A 24,529-nucleotide genomic window follows, 5' to 3' on the forward strand; every position below is an offset into this window, starting at 1 on the left:
AGACTTGCAGATGATGTCGATGCTAGTCTGGCGGATAACAGTGAGGGGAGACTATCGTTTGGGCTCGACTTGAGAAAAGATGGTTATGTCTTTCGATTGGCACGAGATAGTGAGGAATATTCTTATGAAATAATACAGCTTAGTGGGACAAAAACTTGCCAGCTTTCCTATATCACATTGAGCTATGGATATACCTGGTATGCAAAAGAAGGATTGAACACCATAAACGTGGCCAGTACGGGCTGGGCTGTAATGGCTTCTTCTTTGGACTTTTTGGAGCTGTATAAGATCTATCATTTGTAAAGGAAATCAATGAAAGGGTATATAGTCTAAACGGTCAGGGCACCCCTCTTACGAGTGTGCAAGTCACGTAGTGATGGCGCAGGTAGGTCGATGGCCCCGTCTGCGAGGAGATACGGATTCGTGCCTCGTCATATGCAACTACCTTTTGCCAGTTGCGTTGTCTCCGTCTTCACAATTGTTCTTTTACATGAATTCAACCTTCTTTCCAGGACAGATACTGCCAACTACCTCAACGAATGATCAGTCGTACTACTTTATCACCCAACTAGTTGAGATAGAAGTTTTTGTTTGCAAATATTTGCCAGCTCTCGATGGCATTTTATATGCCAAGCTAGGCCAAAACCTCCTCGGGAAGTAATCGTCAGTGGTTAGGAAGGTACGCGTTCTCAAGAATGTTACCAAAGCTATGGGATGATGTCACGGGCCTTTGTTGCGAATACTAGGTAGTAGTTGGCGATGAATCACACCTGGGATCATCATATAGGCGAGGCAGCACGATCCGGGATGTTGTCATGGTTCTTTGTTGCAAACGAATTCAACATTTCACTGGAATGCACGAAGTCCTCTTCTTCGGAAGAACGCTTTGACACACAGGCAGTCACTCGAGTGAAGATTTAATACCCTGAGAATAGACGCCTTACGTTTCTCAGAAAGTATATATTGTCTGTCAACTAATAGACATCGAGAAACTACCCTTCACGTTGTTCAACTGTCTGCAAAATGTTCTGGCCGTTGTTTTCTATCTTTTTGGCATCTGCCACAGCTTGTCCACCACCCCTAAACAGCTTCAAGTATCTAGCCAATGACACCCACACAACGTCACAGATGATCCCTAGTCAGCTCGCGCCTCGTGACAAATCTTCAGCACTAGATCGTAGGTGGGCTGAAATCGTGACTATGGTATACCCATTCCTACATCACAATGCACTATCTAGCTAATCGTCACCTCAGACTGGACAGCCTCGCACGAAATGGCCTGGCGGCCTTGTAACATACTGTTTTGAAGACGTAAACGCCCGCGTCCACTTCGCCGACGATATCAATGCAGCTTGGAAACTTTGGACGGACAAAATTGGAAAAGCTGGCAGCGTAAGCGGCCACTCACTTGAGTTCCATGAGTACAAGGTCCAACACGGCCAATGGCCCCACTGCTACAACCAACGCAAGAAGGATTCTGATCCTTGGGTTTGGAATGACGCTTATCCGCACGATGTTGCCGTTATTCAAGAATCTACGAGCCCTGATGTCCAGGCTTCTTCGGTCACGGGTTACATACCAGCAGAGTGGAGTGATTTGCCCGGTCGACACGGTGCGCATCTTGGTATAAACTTCAAAAGCAAGTATCCAGCAGACTACTGGCACACAACCGTTGCCCACGAACTAGGTCATATCTTCGGTTTCTGGCACGAGCATCAGCGGTATGATCGTGATGACTACGTTCATTTCGATTGTTCCAAAGTCCGAGGTTACGCTGCCGCGAAAGCTAAAGTCGACGCAGCGAAGAAGCATAGCATGGAGGAAGTCTGCGCCGACTATCGTCTAGCTCTGCAATATGACTTCACAGCTATCCAGGACTTCGATACAACCGACCATATCGATCCTCACCACAAAGATGGTAAAGGCTGGCCCTTGTTCATCAAGCACGATCTAGAGTTTGATGATGAGTCCATCATGTTGTATACCTCTGCAGAGTTTGCCAATGATGGAGCCGATATAGACGATGTGATGCAAGTACCGTTGGCATTCTGGAAGGATCGCGGTATAGGTTTCGATCCACCACCTCAAGTTGAGAAAGAGGACCTGGAGATTATCGACGTCAGGTGGAAGGTCAGTAATGGTGATTTAGAGGGCGTAAGGCACCTATATCCTTATTTGGGGAAGGATGAAGATAGTCAAAAGTAGACAGGAGAAACCGATTTGGTAGGAGATGAAGCTAGGACAGATAGGAGGTCTGGGGACCGCGATTCTGTATGACTGATCAGCTGTTCGTAAATGGCAACATGAAATAGAGTGAGGTAATCGAGGAAGTATTATAGATTACAAATGTATGTAAATGGCATATCCGTCCGTTCGATCAACGAACAAAACCATGTCCGTGAGGAGAGGAAGATCTTGAGTGGGGTATATAGCGAACCGAATCAAATCGGCCCAGTAAGTCGCCGCGCAAGATCATTTCGTCGTCCTTAACGCCGGTAGCCATAATCCAAATAGCGCGTAGTCTTACATATCGTACATATCTTACATATCTTACAACAAAGTCGAGCAAGGGCTCGCAGAAAGATCCAAAACGCCTCGCTGAATGATGATCCCGGATCCCGTAGTAGTTTTACATATATTACAGTGGCGTGTTCTCATAAACACGTCCCAAGGGCATCGGTGTGTTGACGCGTGTGATTCTTCGTTGAAAGTTTAGAAGAAACCCTTGGTCTTCCCAGTCTTTGGGCTCATTGGCCCAAAAAGCTTCATGTCTGTGTTCATCTTCTTAACAAACACCAGATAGGCCTCCAACGCCTCATCTTGTGTCTTGAACGTCTTGTCGCGATTCATCCACATCTTCAGGTATTTGTCTGAACCGACGTCTTTCAGCGCCGCGTACCAGCCGCCGGAGGACCGCTGTCGCAACGATATCGCCAGGCTCTTGCCCTTGAGACCGGTGACGTTAGATACTTCGCGAAGACAGGCAGCGCGTAGATCACTGTGTTCGTCGTCCTCTTCGAGGGAAGAAGATGAAGAGCTTCGCTCCATCTTTGGACGGGAGGTACGGGTGTCGAGCTTAGGACGCGAGGGTTTCTTAGGTTCGAGCGCAGGTTTTGATTCGGTCTTCTTTTTTACAGGCGTAGAGGTCTTAGTAGCTGCGCCACCAAAGAAAGACCCAGAAGGTTTGGGAGTCGGAGGAGTCTTGGGTCGCGAACTTGATTTCTTCTCAGACTTGGATGACTTTTCAGTCTTGACAGACTTCTCAGCTTTCTCAGACTTGGACGACTTCTCAGCCTTCTCAGATTTTGACGACTTCTCCGACTTTTCGGTCTTTGAAGGCTTTTCTGACTTTGAAGGCGCAGCTGATTTCGATGTAGTAGCTGTCTTGGACGACGACAATTTCGATTTCGATGGCGTTGGTGGCGTGGTGTTCGCTGTTGGCGATGTCCTTGCCTTGAACGAATCGAAAGGGCTTGGCCATGCGCCTATGGCTTTCGGTGTTTCTTCGACCACCGGTGTGGCATCTTTCTTTGATCTTGCGTCGGCTCTGGAGGTTTTCGCGGGCGTCTTGGGTTCTGGGGTCGCCTTGGGGGCTGCAGTCGCCTTTAGTGGCGCGCCTCTCCTTCCTGTCGCAACCGGAGGGGGAGGAGCGGCATCAGGTATGGCAGCCTCTCCAAACAGCTGCCGCGCTCGGTCCTTCACACTGGGAAACATGGTGTAGGATAAGCTGGGATGGTATGATTCGGGCCGAGTGTACGAATGCTGGAATACAAAGTGCTAAATGCGCGATTATGATTAAGACGTACTACAATACACAAAATACAGCGCGCGTCAAGACTATGCGAAATGGAAGAGGTAAACACGATGCGGAAGAGATGGAAGCATAACTGGGGACCTCGGGATAGATACCGATTATTCTGGTGCCTAGTTGTGCAACCATGACACGCCCATTCTCGCATCGGCCAGCATGCGAACAGGCGTTCACATCCAAAATATGCGGAAATGAGCTAGCGGCCGCTTCTAGAACGCCTGAGAGCATATCGGAATGCGGATGGCAAGCGGGTCCAACAGGCGCAGTTGTTGTTTTCAACTACTCATCGATTGACTCCACTGCAGACAATCTCTGCAATGTGCACGGTATGTGAGGATCCATCACTTTGACAAACTGGACAAGCGCTTCCAGCCAGTTGAAAGCAGGATCGTGTCATCGCGAAAGGGCGTACAATACGATGACCGTTAGGGGCAGTAACGTTACGAGCCACTGTGGCCCCTTTTCCGGAGCCGGGGCTGTCCGGGAAATTGGGAACGGGAGGAAGGATGGCGCGGCAAACATCAGCCGCCGAATGAGAACAATGGCCACGACACAGCGCAGGTGGTGTTTATAGAGACCGTTGCATCATTGTCAGACGCTCCATGATGGACATGAGATGAGTTGTGATAAGGCGAGTTATCTTGGGATGCATCATGCACCATGCACGTCAGTTCAACGTGCAGCGAAACGGGATCAGGAAGTGGTATAGCGGGCTCCACCTCCCTAGCGTACCCTATTTGCAGCCATGCCTCTCATCCCCCATATTTGTCCTTCGCTTACCCAGTCGTTCGAGATCACTAAACTTGCTCGGACGGTTTGCGAAACGATCACTTGATTCCTAGCACCCGGAATTCCTACCGCATGTTGATAGCTCAAAGGCCTGCACTCCTCACAATCTTGTGACATCTCCATCGACGCCCGGAGCATTTGCGGCTCCCCGTAAACTCTATGAGTCCCAACCGTTCTGCTTTTCAGCCATTACTACAGCGTCCGTTCATAAGTCTGGGGTCATAATTACTGGCCAACGATGCGATCCGCAGCTTCAATAGACTGTAACGACAAAATTGTACGTAAGACTCGAGAGGCTAAACATATGGTCCAATAATTTCCTGTGTTTTGACCCAAACCTTGTCTTGTGCGCTGACCCTCAATTTCTTCAATTTCTTCTCATTCAGCGTCGTTTCACAAGTATGATGCACCAGAAACAGACTCCCGTCCCTCTCTCCCTTTGTGTTCTTCCCCTCAACAACATCTGCACCCAACGGCACACCCTTTCCTCCAAAAGCCGCACTGGTAATCTGATACAGGTACCTCTCTGCGGCTTCCTCTTCCGTATACGCCATAAGCCATATAACTGGATCCATGAAAACTGCAGCCAGCCATGAACCCCAAGACCCTTCCTGGAACCCGCGGAACAGATTTCCCGTCCGCACGCTACCCGGGTGACAATGCATGAAAACGATGTTCTTGTTCTCTGGCATCTCCGCGATGCGTTCCAGTGCGAGTGTATTCATGTTGCCCATATGTCTTACCGAAGCCATGGCTCCAAACGCGCCTGGGGCTTCGAGTAACAGATCGTCTGCATTGAAGAAGAAATCACCCTCCATTCCACCTGAACGTACACTCATTACGCGTGCGTGATCTGAAGAGCGTAGTACAGGAAGCAGGTTCTGCGCGAAGCAGATTCGCGAGTAGAACTCCAGTGCGTGGCTGATCTCTAAGCCTTCGGACGTATCTGGAGATGTAAGAACTCGATTAGCATTACTAGGAGTGCACCGAGTTTGGAGCAACGTACTCTGTCTTCCGTTGAACGCCACATATCCTGCGGTCATGAAGAGGAGGTCGATACTGGTCTCGAGTTCCTTGATGTAATCGCAAGTTCGCTTTACTTCGGATAGCAACGAGATATGCCCTTCTACCCATATGATACTTGCATTCGCATTCGCCAGGTGCAATTCCTCGATAAACGGTTTGAACGCTGCCTCACTCTCTTGCCTCCCAATGACGTACGCCTTGAAGTGTGTTCCCAGTCTAGCTAATGCATTGAGCGTAAGTTTTCCTATGCCTGATGTTCCGCCAACGAACACTGCGACACGGGGTGCCGATTCTTCGTCGATTTGGACGTTGCTTTCTTTGATCTGGGAAATGTGAACCATGTCGACGTCTGCAATCTCCAGATCCAAACTTGTGTCCTAGGGCGACGTGATCTATGAACAATATATAAGGGCTGAGAGTGCTTGAGTACGCGGATGCGGATGCGGATGCCGGAATGCGCCTCGAGGACGAAATCCGGACCACAGCCAACAGCCGGGTCATATCGACTGCACACATGTTAGGCAAGCGTTGTCACACAGCATGCACGCGGCACGAACGATGCGCATGCATTTCAACTGCTTACAATTTCTTACTGGTTGCTCGACAGCTCTGCCTTTCGGTTACGTTTTGTGTGTCGTGTTCTATAGTACCTCGGTCAACGACCACAGCCCTATGTTCAATAAATGCGTGGTATGCAAACTCGCGGTTGTAATGTATAAAAGGTGATATTCGCTGTCATATAACTATACCCAAACGCCTGCGTAGACTCTTGTCTATGAATGCTTATGCTTGCGCACTGACTGGCTTGATGCCTACTTCAGCCATCTTCGTGGCCTCTACCTCCTCCATCGGGCTGTCTGCTCTCTCCACAACATCTGTGAGACCTAGGTACTTCAAGTTCGCCGACCAGCCTAGGTCCTCACCAAAGTACCCCTTCATGACCTCAACACCGTACTTAATGCCATTCTTCGGGTCGTAGGTCAGACATTGCTTACCAACCGCTAGACCGATGACGGCGTCCCATGCTGGTAGTTCTATCTTGATATATTGCTCGGATGAGGGAGCAAGCTCAGAATTGAGAATGTCGGAGTAAATGTTTTGTGCAGCCGCCTGGCCCATGACCGTTGCGCTGCCTGCGCGCTTGATGCCTGACCATGCGATTACGTCGCCGACGCCGAAGTGAGACGACGAGTTTGCGATAGTGTCCTTGAACATCAGGGATTGGTGTACCATGATCTCCTTGTCATCGTTCAGGCATTCTGTAGGTAGGACATCGGTGGTTGGTGTGCCCTTCTTCGTTGAGTCAATGACGAAGTCTGCTGTTATTGTGTCCTTGTTCGCGAGTGTGACAATGAATTGACCATTGGGGAGGTCCGTGATGGTTGCCCGGCTACCCAAAGCCAATTTGACACCCTCTTCCTCTAGCAGGATTTTTGCTCGTTCTTTAACATCTGCTGGTAATGGTTCCGAGGAAAGAACCTCGCTTCGTGAGTGTACTAGTGTGACATCAATCTGTGGGTAATATTGCTTGATCTCAGCAGCAAATTCAACACCGACAGCACCAGCGCCGATGACTACCACTCTCCTCCCTTCACACTTCGATGGGTCGCCACCAGTAATCTTTTCGATGAATGTCTTACTGTCTCTTTGGTACTCTTCGAAGCTTCCAGACTTTGGCACAGCAGGGAAGTGTCTCTTCAGACCGGTGGCCATGACAAGATAGTCATACGCTTGTTGTTGGGTCTTGCCATTGCGGTCGCACCACTCTGCAACCTTGGCTTCAGGGTTGATGTTCTTCACACTTCCATGCTTGAAGTGCAAGTTTGGGTGCTTTAGCTCGTTCAAGTGGCTAAACCTCTTCCACATATGGTTTGTGTACTTCGGCGTGACATGGGCAAGCGGTGCGCCAACCGAGTGGACTGTAAGATATAAGCATTAGTGGAAGCTCTCATAACGCAAGGTGACGAGGTGGGGACAGGGAAAATGGTGTGCCTCGGCTAGTGGGGTAGAGTGACGCACAATAACCATCGCGCTCATCGATGACAGTAATTTCCACCCCTCTTCTACTTCGAGCACCTTGAAAATCTGGACCTGGGTAGACACTCTGTCGGGCCTTTCCTTGTGAATAGTCGAGGAGGTTGATGGCAGCGGAAACGCCACCGTATGCGCACCCGACAATGAGTACGCGATGGGGGTTTGATAGGCTGAGGTTGCCCAATGTGTCTGTAACGCCTTGAAGCCTCATTGTGAAGATTTGATCTGATAAAGGAGGGGTCGTGGGGGGTAGGAAAGATGGCAGGGTGGGATGGAATGAAGATGATCTGATTAGATTAGAAAATGTGGCAGAACGCCCACTTCTATATGCCGCCAGCGCACCACATGAACATCACACCGACATCGGAAATCAACTAGCAACAAGCAGGCGGGTTGCTAGGCTATACACGAGCTCCCGAGAGGTCCACTGTCGTCGCGGACGTGATGTCTCAAGATGTGATTGGTAGAGGGCCACTCATCTTATCAGATCCGAGCATCATCCGGTGCAAATTTTTATCTGATGCCCCACCACGCCTGCACCTTCCCATCCTTCGCGTCTTGCCAAGGTGACAACCAAGGACACAACTACTCAACGAGATTCCGAAACAGCCTAACACTGGCTACATCTACCCCGAAGTGCCTATTTGGTCCCTCGGTCGCTTCATTCCGACATCAGGCCGCCCAATGATGAGTACACATCCAGGGATAAACATTCATGAAGCCCTCACGTGATACAATCACAATGAATTATGAAGAGCATAAAACATATATCCTTATAGCAGGTTTGCAGCTGTTCGAGATGTCCCTGTTCCTAACATACACCGCTTCATTCAGCAACATCGGCAAAGAACAGTTTAATGTGGGAAAAGTCTATATTCAATCTTCGTCTTCATCGTCAGATCTATTAGGGTCGAATCTAAGTAGTTCGTCAATCTCTCCTCCCTCTTCATCCTCGCTGTGCTTGCGCAATGCACGTATCTGTTATTCTCCTTTGAAACCATCCACAAGGACAACAGGGCCCTTGTATTGCTTGCGTCCTCGAACGATGTAATCGATCAAACTCACAAAGGCCACGCCAACAAACATGACGGAGGCCCAGTTGAAAAATTCCAGTGTTGTGGGTGTCGAATCTGGCCAGAAGCACCAGAAAAAGGCGTGTGTGGAATACAGAACACCACCGATGTTGACAGGGACGCCCCACTTTCCGAGGGACCAGCGGCAGTTGGGGAGGAGTTCTGGGTGGCGAATACGGCGGTAGAGAACGGCGCCGATGGAAAACATGTAGGTTATCATCAAGGCTACAACGTTGAGGGAGATGACTGAAATACGTTAGCTATCGTTACAGGATTATGCATATGAACAGGGAAGACATACTAGCGTTGAAAGCGGTATCCGAGCCGATGTTGATGAGCGAAAGTAGAATTGTGATGGCACAGGTAACAGTCACAGCGTTCGCGGGGACCTCCAACTTGGGGTTTACTTGGCTGATCCAGTCGCTGAACGGCAGTCCCCTATCTCTGGCGAAGGCCCAGGTCTGACGCGATGTCGACAAGTTGAAGGTCACAGTACCAGCGAAGATGAGGATTGTGGGAATAGCGTTGAGGGCTACTACACCGCCAGGGGATACGGCTTGGGCAAAGACCCACATATGGGGATAATCAGCCTCGAGCGCAGCTGGGACGTCTGTGACCATGAACATGTAGCTGATGAGGAAGATTATGCCAAGAGAACCATTCATGAGGTAAGCGCCGATCATCGCGCGTGGGACAGTCTTGCCGGCATCTTTGATCTCCTCGGCCATGTGGGCTGCGGAGTCAGAGCCTGTGATCGCTCGTTAGTACACATCCGATGGGAATCGTCAGCGGAAAGGTATACTTACAGATGCAAGCATAGATGGCAGATACTTGGCCTACCATGAGCGCCAGACCATTCGAGTTCCAGCCTCCTCCGTTGTAGAACTGGGTAAAGGTTACTTCAGCAGTAGCCCGCGGCGACAAAACCCAGAAGACGATGATGATGGCCAGGAAACCAAATACGTGGACGACCAACATGATGTTCTGGAATAGGGGCATGCCCTTTGAGCCCCAGATGTTAAGGACCCAGACCAAAAAGGTCACGGCGATGACCATAAGCGTGCCCTGCCATTTGGTAGCCTCATATTCTGGATACATGACGGTGGCCGAAGATTGAATTAAGGTACCAACAAGGAAAGGTCCTGATGCAGTACCGGCCTGCCATGATAGTGTTGACATCCATCCGATGAAGTAGCTGAATGGCTTCTGGACGCTGGGAGGTGAGAACTCAGAAACCCAGTGGTATTGTCCACCAGCGGTTGGCGCCATCGATGCCATCTCTGCGAGTGACAGCATGACAGTGCTGAAGCCGAACCAGGTCCAGACGAAACTCCAGATAAGACCTGCTGGTCCTCCATCCTGGAGGCCTTGGTAGGTTGCACTATGGTGTTGTCAGTTCTAATTCTTTTTCAGTGGTATCGATGTTACCTACGTCAAAAGAACCTCCCACGTTCCTTGTAGAATAACGGTAAACGCCAATGCTGATAACGGTCGATAATTTCTTCTCAGCTCTTGCACCTTGCCCATACGCTCCATATCAGCGTGATCAGCTCTAGTGTACCCCCTAAGAGAATCATGATACTCTTCACTCTCGTCTCCATCGATAGATCTCGTCGCACGCGCTCGCGACTCCAAGGTGGCCTGCTTGTCCATACTGCCAAGCGGTTGACTTTCGTAAGCAGCCATACCCAAAGCACAACAAGCCAGAAGCGAATATGCAGGAACGCAGCGCCACGGATAAACTCAAAAAGGTCCCAAGAAACAGGAACAGATGAACAAGCGAAACGTTGCGATAGAAGTAAAGAAAGGGATTTCCCACACGGACACGAATGCATGCACATGCTGAGCAGATGGACTGGTCCAGCTGGTGCCAAATGCCTGTCTGCCGCTTCCACGGGTGGGGCCACTAACACTAAACCCCATCTCATACCGGTACATCCTTCTGTAGCAAGGCCAGGGACCAATGGTGCAGATACCCTCTGGTGCATATGTCAGCTAATGAGATCATCGCGGCGTCGTGGTCGTGAGCTCCGGCTGCGGTGTATGGTTGGGTATATTGGCTGCCTATGTCCCACTACCCTGCCGTTAGCGCGACGCCAAACGGCCCGCTTCCTCTTATGGGGGTTTCGTGCCGCTGGACCCTAGGCTATAGATGCAGGAGTCGTGGATTGATTGCATGTAGTGGCTTCTGCCGCGGCTCGTGGAAAAAGTAAAAAGCGCCGAGATAACATGCCATGAGAGGTGGAAGTTACATAACAGCTTCGGAAGAACTCGTTCTAGAACATGTGCCGCCTTGCAAGGTGATGAAACCGGGATCATCTCCAGATTCGCGAGCTGTTGAACATGGAATGGTTTCTTGCTTTCGTAACCGTTCTCCTGCTAAGACGGATATTAATATCAAATCCGTCTGTCGCAGCCGAGCGGGAAACCCGTGGGAGCGGTAAAGTTTGAGAATTTTACTTATTCTACCGTTCAGTAACCTGTGAACGACAAAGCCAAGTATCCGACGTCCCGTCAGCGTATTGCAGGTTGCGGCTGGCATCCCGCCAAATGCCGCGCCCTTCGTATGTGTTACGGTGGCTGACGCCAGGAAAGGTGGATCGACTGTTATGCGTTAGAAGTCTTTTAGTCGTAGGTCGCTTAGCATCATGAGCAATCTGCAACTGATCTCTCGTGAACCGTGTACATGGGTTATATTCGGTCCTCTTATAAGCGATAAGGATGAGGAAGCACGCAAGGAGGATAATGGGCAGGGAGGTCCGCGCTCGTTCTTCATTGGGCTGTAGTAGTCAACCACCGGGGAGGTAGGTTATGTCAGACGCGGCTTCAGCTGTATACAGCCCAAAGCGCCCTCTGACCGCCGCAGAACCTGCTCACATCTTATGGCCTCCTTTCTGTCGTATTTTTGCCTGTCGTTATTCTCCCTGATACTTCATGGCAGGAGAGGTAATCCCCCCGCCGTACGTTATAACAGCGGATGACAAGCGCGGCCTGATTGTTGTAACCGGTGCAGCAGTCTTGGCTTTTGTCTGGTCTTGTTTTTTGATCCGAGTGTGGTTGCGTCTGCAATCTAGAGAATGGCGGTCCGATGGTAAGTCTTCTTTGTATTGCACTGCATCCATGAGTCGAGACATTATGCTGATTTTGTGTGCGCAGACTGGTGGCTTGCAGTGGCAACCTTGCTGGACACGGTTCAATCAGGCATCATATTCCACCTGGTGAACCTGGGTCTGGGAGCTTCACAAGCTGGCGTACCAATATCGCAACTCCAGCAGCTTGGGAATGTAAGTGATGTTCACCTTCGGCGATTTAGCAATGCTTTAGGATCTGCGCTTGGGTGTCGGCTCCTTGCATCCTTCTGGCGCTTCTGGCGTTCACGCAGGGCAGCCGCGCCCGAGCAAACAGCCGATAGACTGGGGAAAACAAGTCTGACAACTAGCAGGAAGGTTTCGCATCACAGATCATCTACATTTTTGTGATACTCGCCTCGAAGCTATCGGTGCTGTTCCTATACCTACGACTATCACCAGGCGGGTCGCATCGCATTGCATCATGGTCGCTTGTAGCCTTGTCCTGTGTATGGGCGCTGATGTCGGTCATCTTGATCGCCATACCATGTAACCCTGCGCAAACGTATCTCGATGCAAAGGATTGTACGAATAGGGTAAGTGAATTCGAACTCCAAGTGCCCGACCTCGCGCTGTACAGTTCCAATCGCAATACTTTGCAACATCATCATGCTAACAACCACAATAGTGGCCAAAATGGCTCAGCATAGGCACCTTCGACATCCTGACCGAACTCTTCATCTTCCTCGCAGCAGTCCATCTAATCTACTCCCTACAAATGCGTCTCGTCACCAAACTTGTTGTAATCTTCGCCTTTAGCGCACGCCTCCCCGTCATCGCAATCGCAGGCGTACGCCTCTACTACCTCGACCAGCGCCTGCGCGGAATCACCTTCACTTTTGATTATGTCGTAGCCACGCAATGGCAAATGGGCTACGCGATCATGTCATCCACGATAACGGGTATGGGCCCCTTTCTCAAGCCTTTCGATAAGGAGTACGTGTCTAGTACGTATAAGCACTATGGACCGGGACATAGCTCGAGTGGAGGGACGTCAGGGTTGAGGATGGAAAGTGGGCTCACTACGACTACAAGTTCGGGTTTGCCGCCGAGAAGACAGGGACTCGGTCATCATCATAGGAGGTCTGCAGACAACATCTCGGAATCTTATCTCATGGATACGCTGCCCAGTCGGCGGACGAGCAAACAGTCCATGGGGAACGAAGATCGCGCCAATTCTCTTGAGCCGATGCAGTCGAGTAGTCCGTCCTCTCGGGCGTCTCCGCCTGCGCCAACTGATATCTTGATGACGGCGGACGAGCACTTCCGTCCAGCGCACATGTACCGCGGACACGAAGCGGAAGTCTGGGTCGGAGATAGGAGTCTGAGTATTACGAGGGACGAGATAGAAGAGGCCGCCGCTCCTAGGGGAAGTTCACCCAAGTCCGGAACCAAGCTGGTGATTGGAAAGAAGAAGGAATTCAAGATCGAGGTTGATCGCGCTAGTCGTGTTGTCTGAGTCCTGCTATCTTATGGGCAGACTTGTGTTGCGTTGAACTAAGTTAGAATACCCCCCCTTTTGTACTTTGCGTTGTTTTGGTGTAGTGTCCAGCAGCAAACCAAGAAAAGTATACATAGACGAACTAATGACGATAGAAATATTTATAGACAAAGACTCCGTAAGCGATACATTTGTAATCAGTGGGGAGCGCTATGTTCCTAGCAGATACCTCTGTTGTGAAGAGGGAAGGGGTAAAAGTAGGAATATCACATGTGACTATTGTCCTGCTTTTATGTGTCGGGGGTTCAGCCGCTCTCGTGGGATGCCATCATTGCGAGTGATTACAACGAAATTCAGTTTAAAACACAGATTGTCAAAACTCCTCGTTCCAATGCGAACCTAAAATACAGCAAGCAAAACTAGCAGTCCCTGACCATACGAGCTTCCCATTGTTCCGCCCGGGTCAACAGTCAAGATGATATCCTGATAAATAGCTTTTCCGGTTCGTTCCATGCTCTCTATACTTGTGCCCACGGCCGGGAACAGTTGGTAAAGAAAAGAACACGGGTAATCGCAAATCGAGGTTGAGAGAAATGTTGTGGTCGACGCAGTAGAGGGCCAACCTCAACGTGGGGGAATCGGTCGAATGTTGTGAAAGAGGCATCTAAAGATGCGTTTATGCGGAAAATCGGCGCATGACCTTGGCGATGACTGATAAAAGTTAGGTTAATCCTGATCGACGAAGTTTGGAAGTTCATACCGTGAAGAGCGACAACGCTGAAGATGAAGACAACGGACAGGGTCATGACCACAACGGGATCGACCTTCAGGCCAGGAGACTCATCGGTGTATAGTCCTGCAGACACGTATTAGCCAAATTTCCACAGTAACGTCTCTGCTAATCGCCGTGCGCCATATCCGCTCTTATTGTTCCCGAACAGCTCGTTCCAGAAAGTATCCGTCTCTTCTCGCTCTGTCCATCTTGGGGTGCACTTACTCAGCATAGTGCTTGAACTGCCACCGGCACCGGCCGCCCTTGTGCTGCTTGGTCGCAGGTTTGCGGTCTTCTCAGCGCGGTCAGCGGCAGCCTTCCTTCGCATAACGGTCGCGGGGCCACCCGGGGGCTTTGGCGACGCAGGACGCGCAGTCGTTGAGCCTGAAGAGGCCGTGTTAACGGGGGAGGTGGCGCGTGGAGCAGACTATCAGCCATGTTAGTGATGATCTTTGGTGTTCTCAAGTTCAGCCAGTCTACGAAGCACATGTCTCGGAGCTTATTGGACGCATCGATAAGCTGGTTACGGCAAGGCGAGGGGAAATGAGCTCGAGAAGTGACAGGACGTAAAACTACTCCAACTGTTTCGCTGGCAGGTCCTTGTTCTGCTGCACTCCTGGCGCATGCTCCCTGTCGCAAGCCAGGTGTCCTCGTACGTCCAATGGCTTCTTCCACTATCGGGAAAGGTGTTACTAACCATGGTGAGTGTTCTTGACGGTGACCGGTGCGAATAGACGAAGTGGTTGTGATGAGGGTTGTGGTTAAAGTAGGTGGTGATAGTCGCTCGGCGAATCTCAAAGGCCACGATTCTGGAGCTGGGGTTGCCGCGCCGCGCTAACCCTGACCTCGAGAGCTTCGCTTAGAGAGACGCTAGCAAGGGTCACGTGTTAGCTCACTCACCACGGTTGCAATTCCCCCGAATAGGCAGGTACATAACCGCTGCGATAGTATGCAGAAACTCACTTTGAGATATCACACAGGGCAGTTTCACTGTGAGCCATAACTCGTCCCAAACCACTTTTCCCATTAGCGTCCCAAGATCATCCGCGTAGGACCAAGCCTACTATCTGATGATGCAGATGCCCTCAACCAGACCCGAAAAGCTAGCAACCGGTAATCGCAAGTCATCCCTAAGCAAACTCCCGCAAGCCCTGTAAACCGATGCCGAACCTAAACCTGCCTAGCAAACACCCGTGTAACCGCCCGTGAAAGGGTATATTATCTTCAGTAGACCCAGAGATGTGGAATGTAGACGGGTATGCCCAAGAGCACCGCCAAACCCACAGGAAATATTCGCCAACCACCAATTGACCGGGTCCACCCATGGTTGTATGTGAAAGACCGACACAGTATGCCCGAGACACCTGAAATGCAGTAACTCCGGATGTGCATCATATCTCCCTAATCAAAACTCCGTTTTCTAACCCCAAACAGACGCCTGGACTCCTTGAGTGGGTGTGTTGCTCCAGGGTCCGTTGTTCCAAATACCAACGCCCTTGTCAGTGACAGTAGAAGAAGGGTTCATAGACGCAGATGTCGTTGACATGTTGTTCTGCTCGCTCGCGTTGTACGAGTTGTAGCCAAGAGGCGACGGCAGAGGTGAGTTTGCGCGCTTGCCCATGGCGCCGCCTGGTTGCTGCAGGTTCTGGTTCTGGGGACGAGTGCCAATAGGGGCAACGCCAGAGCCGTTGGACTTCTGACCAGGCACAGGAGGCGAACCTCCGGGCGACGAGTTAGAGGTACGGTTCGCCTGCTGAGCATCGAAGAGGTTGAATGCTGAGTTCTGGGTACCGGAAGGTGACGAGGTGCTGTTGGCACGAGCATCTTGAGCACCACCAGTGACGTCCTTGTCACGGGGAGGCATCTGAACGGAACCCTCACCGGCGGCATTCTGGGCCTGCATGCCGAAGGGGTCAAAGGCGAGGGGAGAGGGACCACGACCAGCGGCAGAAGTCTGAACGCGAACATCCTGGCTCGAGGTCGGGTTGTTGTTGTACAGGGTGGAGGTCTCGCCATACAAAGCACGGTGCTGGCGGGCGATGAGTTCGCGGCGCTCCTCTTCATTCATGGCATTGGGGCTCATGGAGCGGTCGGACTTGGAGGCTGAGCCTGAAACGTCTGTATTACCCTAGTCAACCAACTGTCCTGCTTCTATTGTTGCCCAGATTCCGAGTCCTTACTTCTGTGGTATTGCTGCTCCTGGTGATAGTTGCGCAGCTCACGCTCACGCTGAGCCGCCATCCGTCGCTTTGCCTGTGCCATCTGGTCTGCGTCGTTGGGTCGGGGCGCATAGCGCTGGTTCTGGTAGAAGCCCTGGACGTTGGACGCCGAGTGGGAGCGGGAGCCGTCGTACTCGCTGACCGAGTGGTGGCGCTGGGGGCCGCCCATGCGCTGCTGCTCTGTGTCACATGTCAGTGTTGTGGGGCAGTCGTTGTATACAGGACAGCGTACCGAAGTCGGGGTATGGGCGGGGAGCGCCTCCTCCCATCATGGGCATGGACTCGCGGCGGCTGGCACCCATGGGCGTGGGAGGGAAGCCGGGGCCGAAGGGCTTGCCGCTCTTGGCGAGGTTCTCGATGGCGCGGTCGACCTCTGTGGTGTTGTTAGCACTCGGTTACGGGACTCGTCTATGGTTACCATGGGGCCTGTCACTGCCACGTATTGTCGCATTGGCACTGACAACCCCCACTATAAGAAGCAACGTACCCTCAAATTGCGAGGCAAAGGCATTGGCGACCTCGCTGTTGACAGTGGAGCTTGTGCCTACGTCCATGTGAATCGCTGCACCTGCACCGTTGAAACCCATTTGGCCGGTACCTGATCGCGAGGGCGGTTGCGGTTGCTCCCAGGATGACTGTCGGCCGGGAGCAGGCGTGTTCCACGACGCGTCGTTGTAGTAGGACATGTTGGATAGGAAGAAGGCGGGTGGATTATTCGAAGTCGGGGTAGTTGCGCAACGCCGAAGGGTGGGTTGGTGGGACTAGATGTTGATTCTGAGAGCAACTGATCAGTACGGTTACTCTTTTTCAAAAAGTGCAAGCATCAATTGGCGTCAGAGGTTCCAGCGATTGTCGGCGGTCGGACGCAGGCAAGTGTTGTCGATATGGGGGCGGGAAATGAGGTCGAGGCGGGCAGCGGAAAATTTTGGTGGAGAGCGGAGATGTTTTGGAGAATGGGGTGGTGCCGCGTACCGAGAAAAGCGAACCGTGTACTCACCTTCACCGCGAAAAAGGAGCGACAGCTGTTCACTTAGCAGGCAGCAAGTGAAGTCACCGAGAAAAGCACACAACTGAGCGGGTAGGGGTCAGGGAGGCACTTCGGGAGATATCGCGGGAATGATGAGGATTATGTCGAAAGGGGATGCTGGATTCGTTGCGCTAAGCAGGCCGAGCAACGACTTATCCACTTAATTCATCTCCGCTTCCCAGACACGGGCCTCACCAGCTGCATGCAATTAGTTCGATATCCCATTCCATCCCGTCCACAACCAACCGCTTGCTTCGTATCGCGACAGACGCGCCGCAGCCCTGCGTTGGGGGGCTTTCATCGTCTCGCGACGCCCAACTCTACGACTCTACCAGCGGTCGGCCAAGTGGAAGAGTAGGCGGATGACGTCCAAGAGGGGCAGCTGCATATCCAAGTCGAGTACTGCGGGATATGCAGTGGGAGCAGCGGGCGCGTTTAGCGATTTAGCGAACCGTCGTTCGGCCTCTCACCACCATGGCTGTCGTCGGCTATCCATGAGAGAGAGCCCCGCGCGTCTCCTTTACACGTGGCTTTTCGAGACCCTTCCTGCTTGACTCTGTCATGACTCTGACGTTCACCGACTCAGGGTCTGAAGCGTGTCATAATGTTAGATATCTGCGTGGTAGCCACCATCTGCGAACTCAACGTTCGCAGTGCCCCGCCAACGCGTCCGGGAGTGCAGCGATATCAAACCGACACATGCCACACCGCACTGCCAGCATGATCACTTACCCTACACCATGACAGACCATGTGGGAGCGCTTGGGCTCTGGTGCGGGGCATCCAACGAGCATTGTGGGTTGGCTTCCAATAAGCTCCGACCAGAGACAGGCATTTGTGAAAATATCGACTTGTGGCTTACTTCTCCATCACTGCACATGCACAAGGGCCGAGAGAGATGATACCATCGGTGTGGTTGTCGCCTGCATCTATCTCGTGCAGAGAAGACCAAGATGGCCAGCTTCCGGTGCCGGCTTTGTTTCCAGATGAGGTTTAACAACGCCAAAATAGTAACGCCCTGCACGCCGAGCTTCGCATGCTAATATGCGACGTCAGTGTCCAAAATGTGGGGGTTCGGAATGCGCTGCCGAGTCTCCAGACACAACGGTCTCTATACAACAACGACATCATTCTCAGGAACATGTCACTGTATAAGCAATATTACGATGGCTCGTGCGGAGCGCAGACGAACGCGAAGACAAGGACCCATTCGGCTAGGCATACGCTCCCGCCTACCCCAGCTTTTATAGTTCGCCAACTTGGCCAACGTCCCGCCGTTGCGCCATAACCTTCAAAAGTAAACCTGGCACAGGTCATCCATGTTGAGATCAGTGTACTCTCCATTTTCCATCTGTCCAGTCGTCCCTTTCATTTCTATTCTCTGCCATCGTCATCACATCGTTCACGTCGGTGACAGTCAAACGCTCTTTCCTCTTTCGCTTCGATATCATCACGCGCCACAACCTGTGAGTCTTGGTATCACTTAAGACATCAGCCACACCTTCGACATGACCACTCGTTCTCCATTCCAACAAATACGCCCGATAAGCCTGTCGCGCATGATGAGGCGCAACGTCCATCTCACACATTGAATATGAGACACGGCCCTTTGAGAGGAGGAGGGACCATGAGTGGCCTAATAATACCGACTTTGCAGTCCTGATGAAAGAACACTGTTCGCCCTCATAGCTGGACGTGGAACCTCACAACGGTGACTGCAAAGCTCGAATGTCATCAATATGGCTGCTCAAATGGATATCGCCATGTGCGCGAGCGCACTGCATATTCCTTTTCCTACGCTTGTTTCCCAGCAACAAGTTACGAATACGAGAATCCATGTTGGATCAACAACTACCTATACCGAACGCACAAGATGCCATGGCTCCGAGTACCGCAAATATTACAAACCTGCCCACTGAACTTATCCTCGAGATTACCGATCGCCTTCAGCTTGACGCTATACTGGCCCTGAAACTCACTCAACGACGATTCAACAACATCCTACCTCTTGATCAGAAGCGTTGGCGGGCTCCACGCTCACGGTGTACGCAGCGTGCTATTCATGGTTACTTAGCGCCACCATTGCCTCAGCCCACTCATCGACACTGCATCCTGTGTAATGCTACATATCCCATCAGCGATTTCAAGTCATCAAACAGCACAGCTTGCGTGCCGATGGCACTGTTTAGCGTCCCTCATGACGTCGTCAAGTTACCACCGAGAGTCTGCTCCTGGCACGTTGCAAGATTTGCAAGAATCGTCAAAACTGAAGCTGGAGGCAGGGACGAATGGGTCAGTCACGAGGATAGAATGTGCATGCATTGCGGACAAATCCAAGGGTGGGATAAGTGCAAATGCGGATGCGACAGCTGCTCGTTTTGGGAAACCACGACCTACATTCGGTATCTCAGCAATGAGTCGGAGTGTCAAAACTTCGTCTTCTGGAGAGAAAGCCCCGGACTGGATGAGGAAGGACACGGCCAACTTTGGGTTCGGGAGATACGTCGGAACACGACCACCCAAGACTCGATCATCCATTTGCCTGTCCGATCCGAGTCAGCCTAATCGACGAAGGAGCGTGATTAGTATCAAGTTCCACTCGGTTTTCGACCATCTCTGAAAGCTAGCCTATCTGTTCGACCCGGTGTTGTTTGTACTCTTTAATTCATAATGTCATTTAAAAACCAGTCTTTTCGTCATAGGTCATATCATCCCCCTCCTGTACAAGGCCAGCCTTTTCCACGTCCATCGCTCCAATCTGCCACTGGCATCCCAACTCTTGTCCCCATCTCCGGACGCTGGCCAAAGCCCACCATTGGGCGATCATCAAAATCAACCCCAAGCAGGCAATCCCAAACTTGACAATCACAAAAGCCGCCGAGCACTTCTCCAACCACTCGTCGTCCCACCCAAAACCAGCATCAATATCGCGGCATATCGACGATCCGTCAACGGCATAGCTCGGAATTACCGGGTTTAGCAACCGGAAGTCGAAGGGAAGGATTAGGTTTACGAGAGCGATGGTTACAAAGGAGAGCGTGGTCGCGTGGACAATGGTGTAAGCTGACACAAGGCGTGGTATTAACTGCAGCATCGGGCGTTAGCGGTTTGCGCCTGTGACTAATGATATCGAGACAGCGACTCCGAGCGTACCCGGTTGGATACAGCCTGCAGTCAGTCGCACGAATCGCGGGGAAGAGCTTGGCTTACCCTTATGGCGCCCAACAGGCCTAATATGCTTGCGCTGCCGGCAAGTACATTGTATGTGACGGAGAAAGATGCGCGATCGAGGTCGGAACCGGGTAGTAAAAAGGAGAGCGCGAGCAGTGTGTGCGTGCAGAGTGTGAGGGCAGGCAGCACGATGGCTAAGAATCTAGAGACCATGTCAACACCCGTCGTATGTAGCAAACCTCAGGCAATGCGACATACCTTATTTGGCTCTGCTCCGTCGACAAGGCCATCTTTCCGATCCAGTCCGGTTCAGTTCAATCAAGATTAAAGGTAAATGCAAATGCGCTCAAGTAACAATGGGATGCGATGCGACGAGGTGCAACACGTAACAGCCGTATAAAAAGCAGATCAGATCAAGCACGTCAGGCAGGTTCCGGGCCCGGGGGGTATCAAATATGCAGTCGGGACCGAGATAGCGGGTGGGAGCAAGGAGAAGAAGAAAAGCAGTAAGCCGGCACGCTTTTTCCTGTATGTATAGTAGAGTAGTAGCTAGGCTTGGGGAGAGAAGAAGCTTGTGTGAGCAAAAAGCTGCGACGCGTGAGTAGTAGATGATGAGTGAGGTCAGTTGCCTGGATTCGCCGAAGACAGATTGTTAATCGCGTTGGTTGTTCAAAGTTTAGCAGTGTTTTTAGTACTAGCTCCGGGATCCGCGGATGCACCAAGAGATCGTGCTGTGATGTCACGGGTCGATTGTCTTTCGATCATCCACAAGACACAGACCACTGCGTGCACATTGTTTTTTTCATGAAACGGGGGGGTCGGGCTTCGGAGATCAAACGTAACTTTGACTGGGTTTCTTCGAGGCCTGAAGACATGTCACAGTTGTGAATTGAGCTGTTCACCGTGTTATCTTTACGATCTAGCACTAACAACATATGCAGCGCGCACAAGTAGTCTAGCCCTTGCCATGCCGATGCGGATCATGCGGCATGCGGCTGTTCCAGTGGAGCACCTTCCGGAGCTTAACGGAAACAAGACGAGAGCAGAAACGGGAAGACCTAGATCACAAGCGCGTCATTCCGTACCCTTTGGACAAACGTTATCTTGATCTCTTGGACATGTCAAGCCGCGCTTGTACGGTAATCGGCAGCGCAAAGCATGTGAGCATCGCGACACACCCCGCAGTAGTAGTGTATTCGATAAATTTTTGCGCATGGCATTGTTGGAATGCGCATCTGCAGCGGAGTGTGAATAGCCGGATGTGCGTGCTTCCTTATTCCGTGGCGAATCACATCGCGTTGCGAACGAGTACCCTGGTCGTTGTGGGCAGACGAATCAAGATTGTAGACGATGACTTGTTTCACGTATGCGCAAGAGATCAGGATAAATGCACAAGGCGGGTAGAGATTCTAGACTTTCCTTGTTATCGTGGAGTGGATGCGTTAGTCGCATATGCACTTAGTAGACCCTAAGCTTAGTAGACCCTAAGCTTAGTTGACAGCTATGACAACAACTGGCGTGCTATATGTGAATGGAACTGCCCGCCCATGACTAGGAGCTTTTTGGACCGGCGAAGACGAAACCATGTGACGGCGCGTTGACGTGATGTAGGGAAGAACAGAATGATGGGCACACGACTGATTCTTCACACCGACAACGTTGGCCAAAGGCGTCAACTCGGTATTCTTCCACCATAAAACGAACAAGAGCACCACGCGATTGCTAACCAGGTATTTGAACAATTTTTTTCATGTTGCTATCCAATATTGCTATCTAACCATCAGCGCAACGCACCGTTGTTTGTTTATTCATGTCATCGTTCTCGATCGTTCATAGTCATAAGACATTATCTATGCGAAGACGTAGCAAGGGATGCCGTACTGCACATGACTATTAGCACTCATCTTGATCTATACACGCACATGGTTGTACTTACGTTGGTAGGAGCGTTGAACTTCAAGTTCTTGTCCAGACCCGAAATCTCCTCAATCTCGCTGTCCTTCAGATCAAAGCTCGTCACATCCAAGTTTTGCGCCAGACGGTTCGCCGAGTTGGACTTGGGAATAACGCTGAGGCCACGCTGTGTCGACCAACGGAGCAGAACCTGCGCGGGCGTCTTGCCATGCGCCTCTGAGATCTTCTTGATGACTGGGTGATCGAAGAGGAGGGGTGTGTCGGCCGCAATCTTCATGTCGCATTCGATGAAGCTCTGGGGTCCGAAGGAGGAGTATGCGGTGACCTTGATATCGTGCTGCTTAGCCAGCTCGATCAGGTAGGGCTGGACGTAGTAGGGGTGATGTTCGATCTGAAGAGTCGCGGGCTTGATTTTTGCATACGTGAACATGTCCAAGAGCAGCGCTCCTGAGTAGTTGCTCACACCGATGCTCTTGGCCAAGCCTTTGTTCTTGAGCTCCTCAAACGCCTCCCATGTGCTTTGTAGGCTGGCGTTGCTGTGCTCGATCTTGCTCTTACCATCGACGAACCAGCCGGGTGGGTAGCGCTCCTTAGGGTCGACATACTTCAGGGCGACGGGGAAGTGGATAACGTAGAGGTCGAAGTAGTCAACACCCCAGTCGGCCAATTGCTTGCGGCAGATGGGCTCGACTTGCTCACGCTCGTGGAAGGTTTGCCAGAGCTTGCTGACGATGAAGAGGTCTTCTCGCTTTACGAGGCCTTCCTTGATGGCGCGAGCTACACCTTGACCGCACTCGACTTCGTTGCCGTAATCTGTGGAATTTGGTGTCAGCCATGATCACGCGCGAATTAGTTCCGAAAAATGACGCTAGCATTCCGAGGAAAGGTAGGAATGCAGGGGCCACCGGTAAATCGGAGTTATGAACCCGTCGAAGATTGCCAGTAGGTCGCTGTGCTCTACGGTTTACGGGCCGATGGAGCGTCTCGTGACAATAAAGACCGATCTCCACACATCCGCTGATGGTGGGTTTGGTGTTGAAGAATCAAGATGTACTTACCGCAAGCACCATCGAACAGCCTGTATCCAGCCTTGATGGCGTTGTAGACAGTGTCCGCGCATGTAGCATTGTCGACCTTCCACAGTCCAAAGCCAACCTGCGGCATCTTATTGCCATCGTTCAGCGTAACGTAGGGAGTGTTGACAGCCATGGTAGCGAAGAATTTGCGATTGGCAAAGCTATTTCTTTGTAATAATGTAAGCGTTCGTCGTTCAATGCAAGGTCTTGAAGAACGTAGAAAAGAGGAAGCAAGAGGTCTGGAAGTAGCAACGGCAGAGGAGCAGGCGGCACGCAGCGTATTAATACTGCTAGCACGGCAATGAGAACGCCCAGCAATCATGTCACCAGAAAATATATACGTGTATTTTGCAGACGGAATAAGAGAATTTGGCGCCAGGTACAACAGCCTGCCGTCTATATACGCCGTGTTAGAGGCTAGCATCAACATATGACCCTGCGTCTTCAACCGGACGACTGGGTTAGCATGATCAGTTTGCCTCTTTACCCTGATGGGCGATGGTTCCGCCTAGCATTTATCCTTGTTACGCCGCATGCTTGTGGCGGATGTTCACCATGTTGGTCGGCCTTGGTATTTGACATCGTTTGGAAGCTGTAATCGCACTGCCACTTCCTTATCCTCTTGCCCGGCAATTGTCGATGGAGGGGTAAATAGCGGTCGGCTTCAACAGTATCGGTCAGAAACTTCGTTATTATGGAACCGCATATGCGCGCTGTGTTGCTGGCAAAAGAGCGCTCACAGGCACCGTAGTGACGATAGTGGGGTAGCAGGTGCCCCTCCTTACCCACAATTTGGCCCTGCCACCACGCGGTGGACGGGTAAAGAGCTGTTAGTCTCGAGGCACCGGATAATTAGTACGCGCCATAGTCGTGATTTACCGTTCGTCCATTGCATTGCCTAGGCGATGATTCGGCGTGGGATTCCTGACGTTGCGTGAAAATATTAGAGGCACGTGAAGTTGCTCTTTGGTTTTCCGCCCGGAAGTTGCCATTGTTGAGAAAGAACTTTCAAGTGGAACCAGTTCAGAATTCTTTGATAGCAGGATAC

The 24,529-nt window shown here is 51.4% G+C and overlaps 9 protein-coding genes across 9 annotated transcripts; 2 read left to right on the plus strand and 7 right to left on the minus strand.

Annotated features, from left to right (window-relative positions):
* Positions 1-1,128: 1,128 nt before the first annotated feature.
* On the plus strand, positions 1,129-2,205 carry ALTATR162_LOCUS9096 (uncharacterized protein; the record flags this gene model as incomplete). The annotated part of the gene is made up of 2 exons (XM_043316729.1): positions 1,129-1,203; positions 1,255-2,205. The coding sequence occupies 2 exons, from the start codon at positions 1,129-1,131 to the stop codon at positions 2,203-2,205; spliced, it is 1,026 nt and encodes a 341-aa protein (XP_043172664.1).
* A 507-nt stretch (positions 2,206-2,712) lies between these two features.
* ALTATR162_LOCUS9097 (uncharacterized protein) lies at positions 2,713-3,714 on the minus strand (the record flags this gene model as incomplete). Its single annotated transcript, XM_043316730.1, has 1 exon — positions 2,713-3,714. The coding sequence occupies one exon, from the start codon at positions 3,712-3,714 to the stop codon at positions 2,713-2,715; it is 1,002 nt and encodes a 333-aa protein (XP_043172665.1).
* A 1,182-nt stretch (positions 3,715-4,896) lies between these two features.
* On the minus strand, positions 4,897-7,871 carry ALTATR162_LOCUS9098 (uncharacterized protein; the record flags this gene model as incomplete). Its single annotated transcript, XM_043316731.1, has 4 exons — positions 4,897-5,546; positions 5,607-6,003; positions 6,428-7,545; positions 7,646-7,871. The coding sequence occupies 4 exons, from the start codon at positions 7,869-7,871 to the stop codon at positions 4,897-4,899; spliced, it is 2,391 nt and encodes a 796-aa protein (XP_043172666.1).
* Positions 7,872-8,641: 770 nt separating this feature from the next.
* Positions 8,642-10,386, minus strand: ALTATR162_LOCUS9099 (uncharacterized protein; the record flags this gene model as incomplete). Its single annotated transcript, XM_043316732.1, has 4 exons — positions 8,642-8,979; positions 9,035-9,481; positions 9,540-10,114; positions 10,166-10,386. The coding sequence occupies 4 exons, from the start codon at positions 10,384-10,386 to the stop codon at positions 8,642-8,644; spliced, it is 1,581 nt and encodes a 526-aa protein (XP_043172667.1).
* Positions 10,387-12,322: 1,936 nt separating this feature from the next.
* On the plus strand, positions 12,323-13,320 carry ALTATR162_LOCUS9100 (uncharacterized protein; the record flags this gene model as incomplete). Its single annotated transcript, XM_043316733.1, has 2 exons — positions 12,323-12,397; positions 12,490-13,320. 2 exons carry the CDS (start codon positions 12,323-12,325, stop codon positions 13,318-13,320), a joined length of 906 nt encoding a protein of 301 aa, XP_043172668.1.
* Positions 13,321-13,978: 658 nt separating this feature from the next.
* Positions 13,979-14,402, minus strand: ALTATR162_LOCUS9101 (uncharacterized protein; the record flags this gene model as incomplete). Its single annotated transcript, XM_043316734.1, has 3 exons — positions 13,979-14,013; positions 14,063-14,158; positions 14,300-14,402. The coding sequence occupies 3 exons, from the start codon at positions 14,400-14,402 to the stop codon at positions 13,979-13,981; spliced, it is 234 nt and encodes a 77-aa protein (XP_043172669.1).
* A 1,092-nt stretch (positions 14,403-15,494) lies between these two features.
* On the minus strand, positions 15,495-16,979 carry ALTATR162_LOCUS9102 (uncharacterized protein; the record flags this gene model as incomplete). The annotated part of the gene is made up of 4 exons (XM_043316735.1): positions 15,495-16,192; positions 16,255-16,473; positions 16,526-16,666; positions 16,781-16,979. The coding sequence occupies 4 exons, from the start codon at positions 16,977-16,979 to the stop codon at positions 15,495-15,497; spliced, it is 1,257 nt and encodes a 418-aa protein (XP_043172670.1).
* Positions 16,980-19,997: 3,018 nt separating this feature from the next.
* ALTATR162_LOCUS9103 (uncharacterized protein) lies at positions 19,998-20,781 on the minus strand (the record flags this gene model as incomplete). The annotated part of the gene is made up of 3 exons (XM_043316736.1): positions 19,998-20,405; positions 20,531-20,693; positions 20,750-20,781. The coding sequence occupies 3 exons, from the start codon at positions 20,779-20,781 to the stop codon at positions 19,998-20,000; spliced, it is 603 nt and encodes a 200-aa protein (XP_043172671.1).
* Positions 20,782-22,341: 1,560 nt separating this feature from the next.
* ALTATR162_LOCUS9104 (uncharacterized protein) lies at positions 22,342-23,614 on the minus strand (the record flags this gene model as incomplete). The annotated part of the gene is made up of 3 exons (XM_043316737.1): positions 22,342-22,371; positions 22,428-23,218; positions 23,464-23,614. The coding sequence occupies 3 exons, from the start codon at positions 23,612-23,614 to the stop codon at positions 22,342-22,344; spliced, it is 972 nt and encodes a 323-aa protein (XP_043172672.1).
* Positions 23,615-24,529: the final 915 nt, after the last annotated feature.

The sequence above is a fragment of the Alternaria atra genome, assembly GCF_907166805.1.
Source record: "Alternaria atra isolate CS162 genome assembly, contig: 29, whole genome shotgun sequence".
Lineage (NCBI taxonomy): Eukaryota > Fungi > Ascomycota > Dothideomycetes > Pleosporales > Pleosporaceae > Alternaria > Alternaria atra.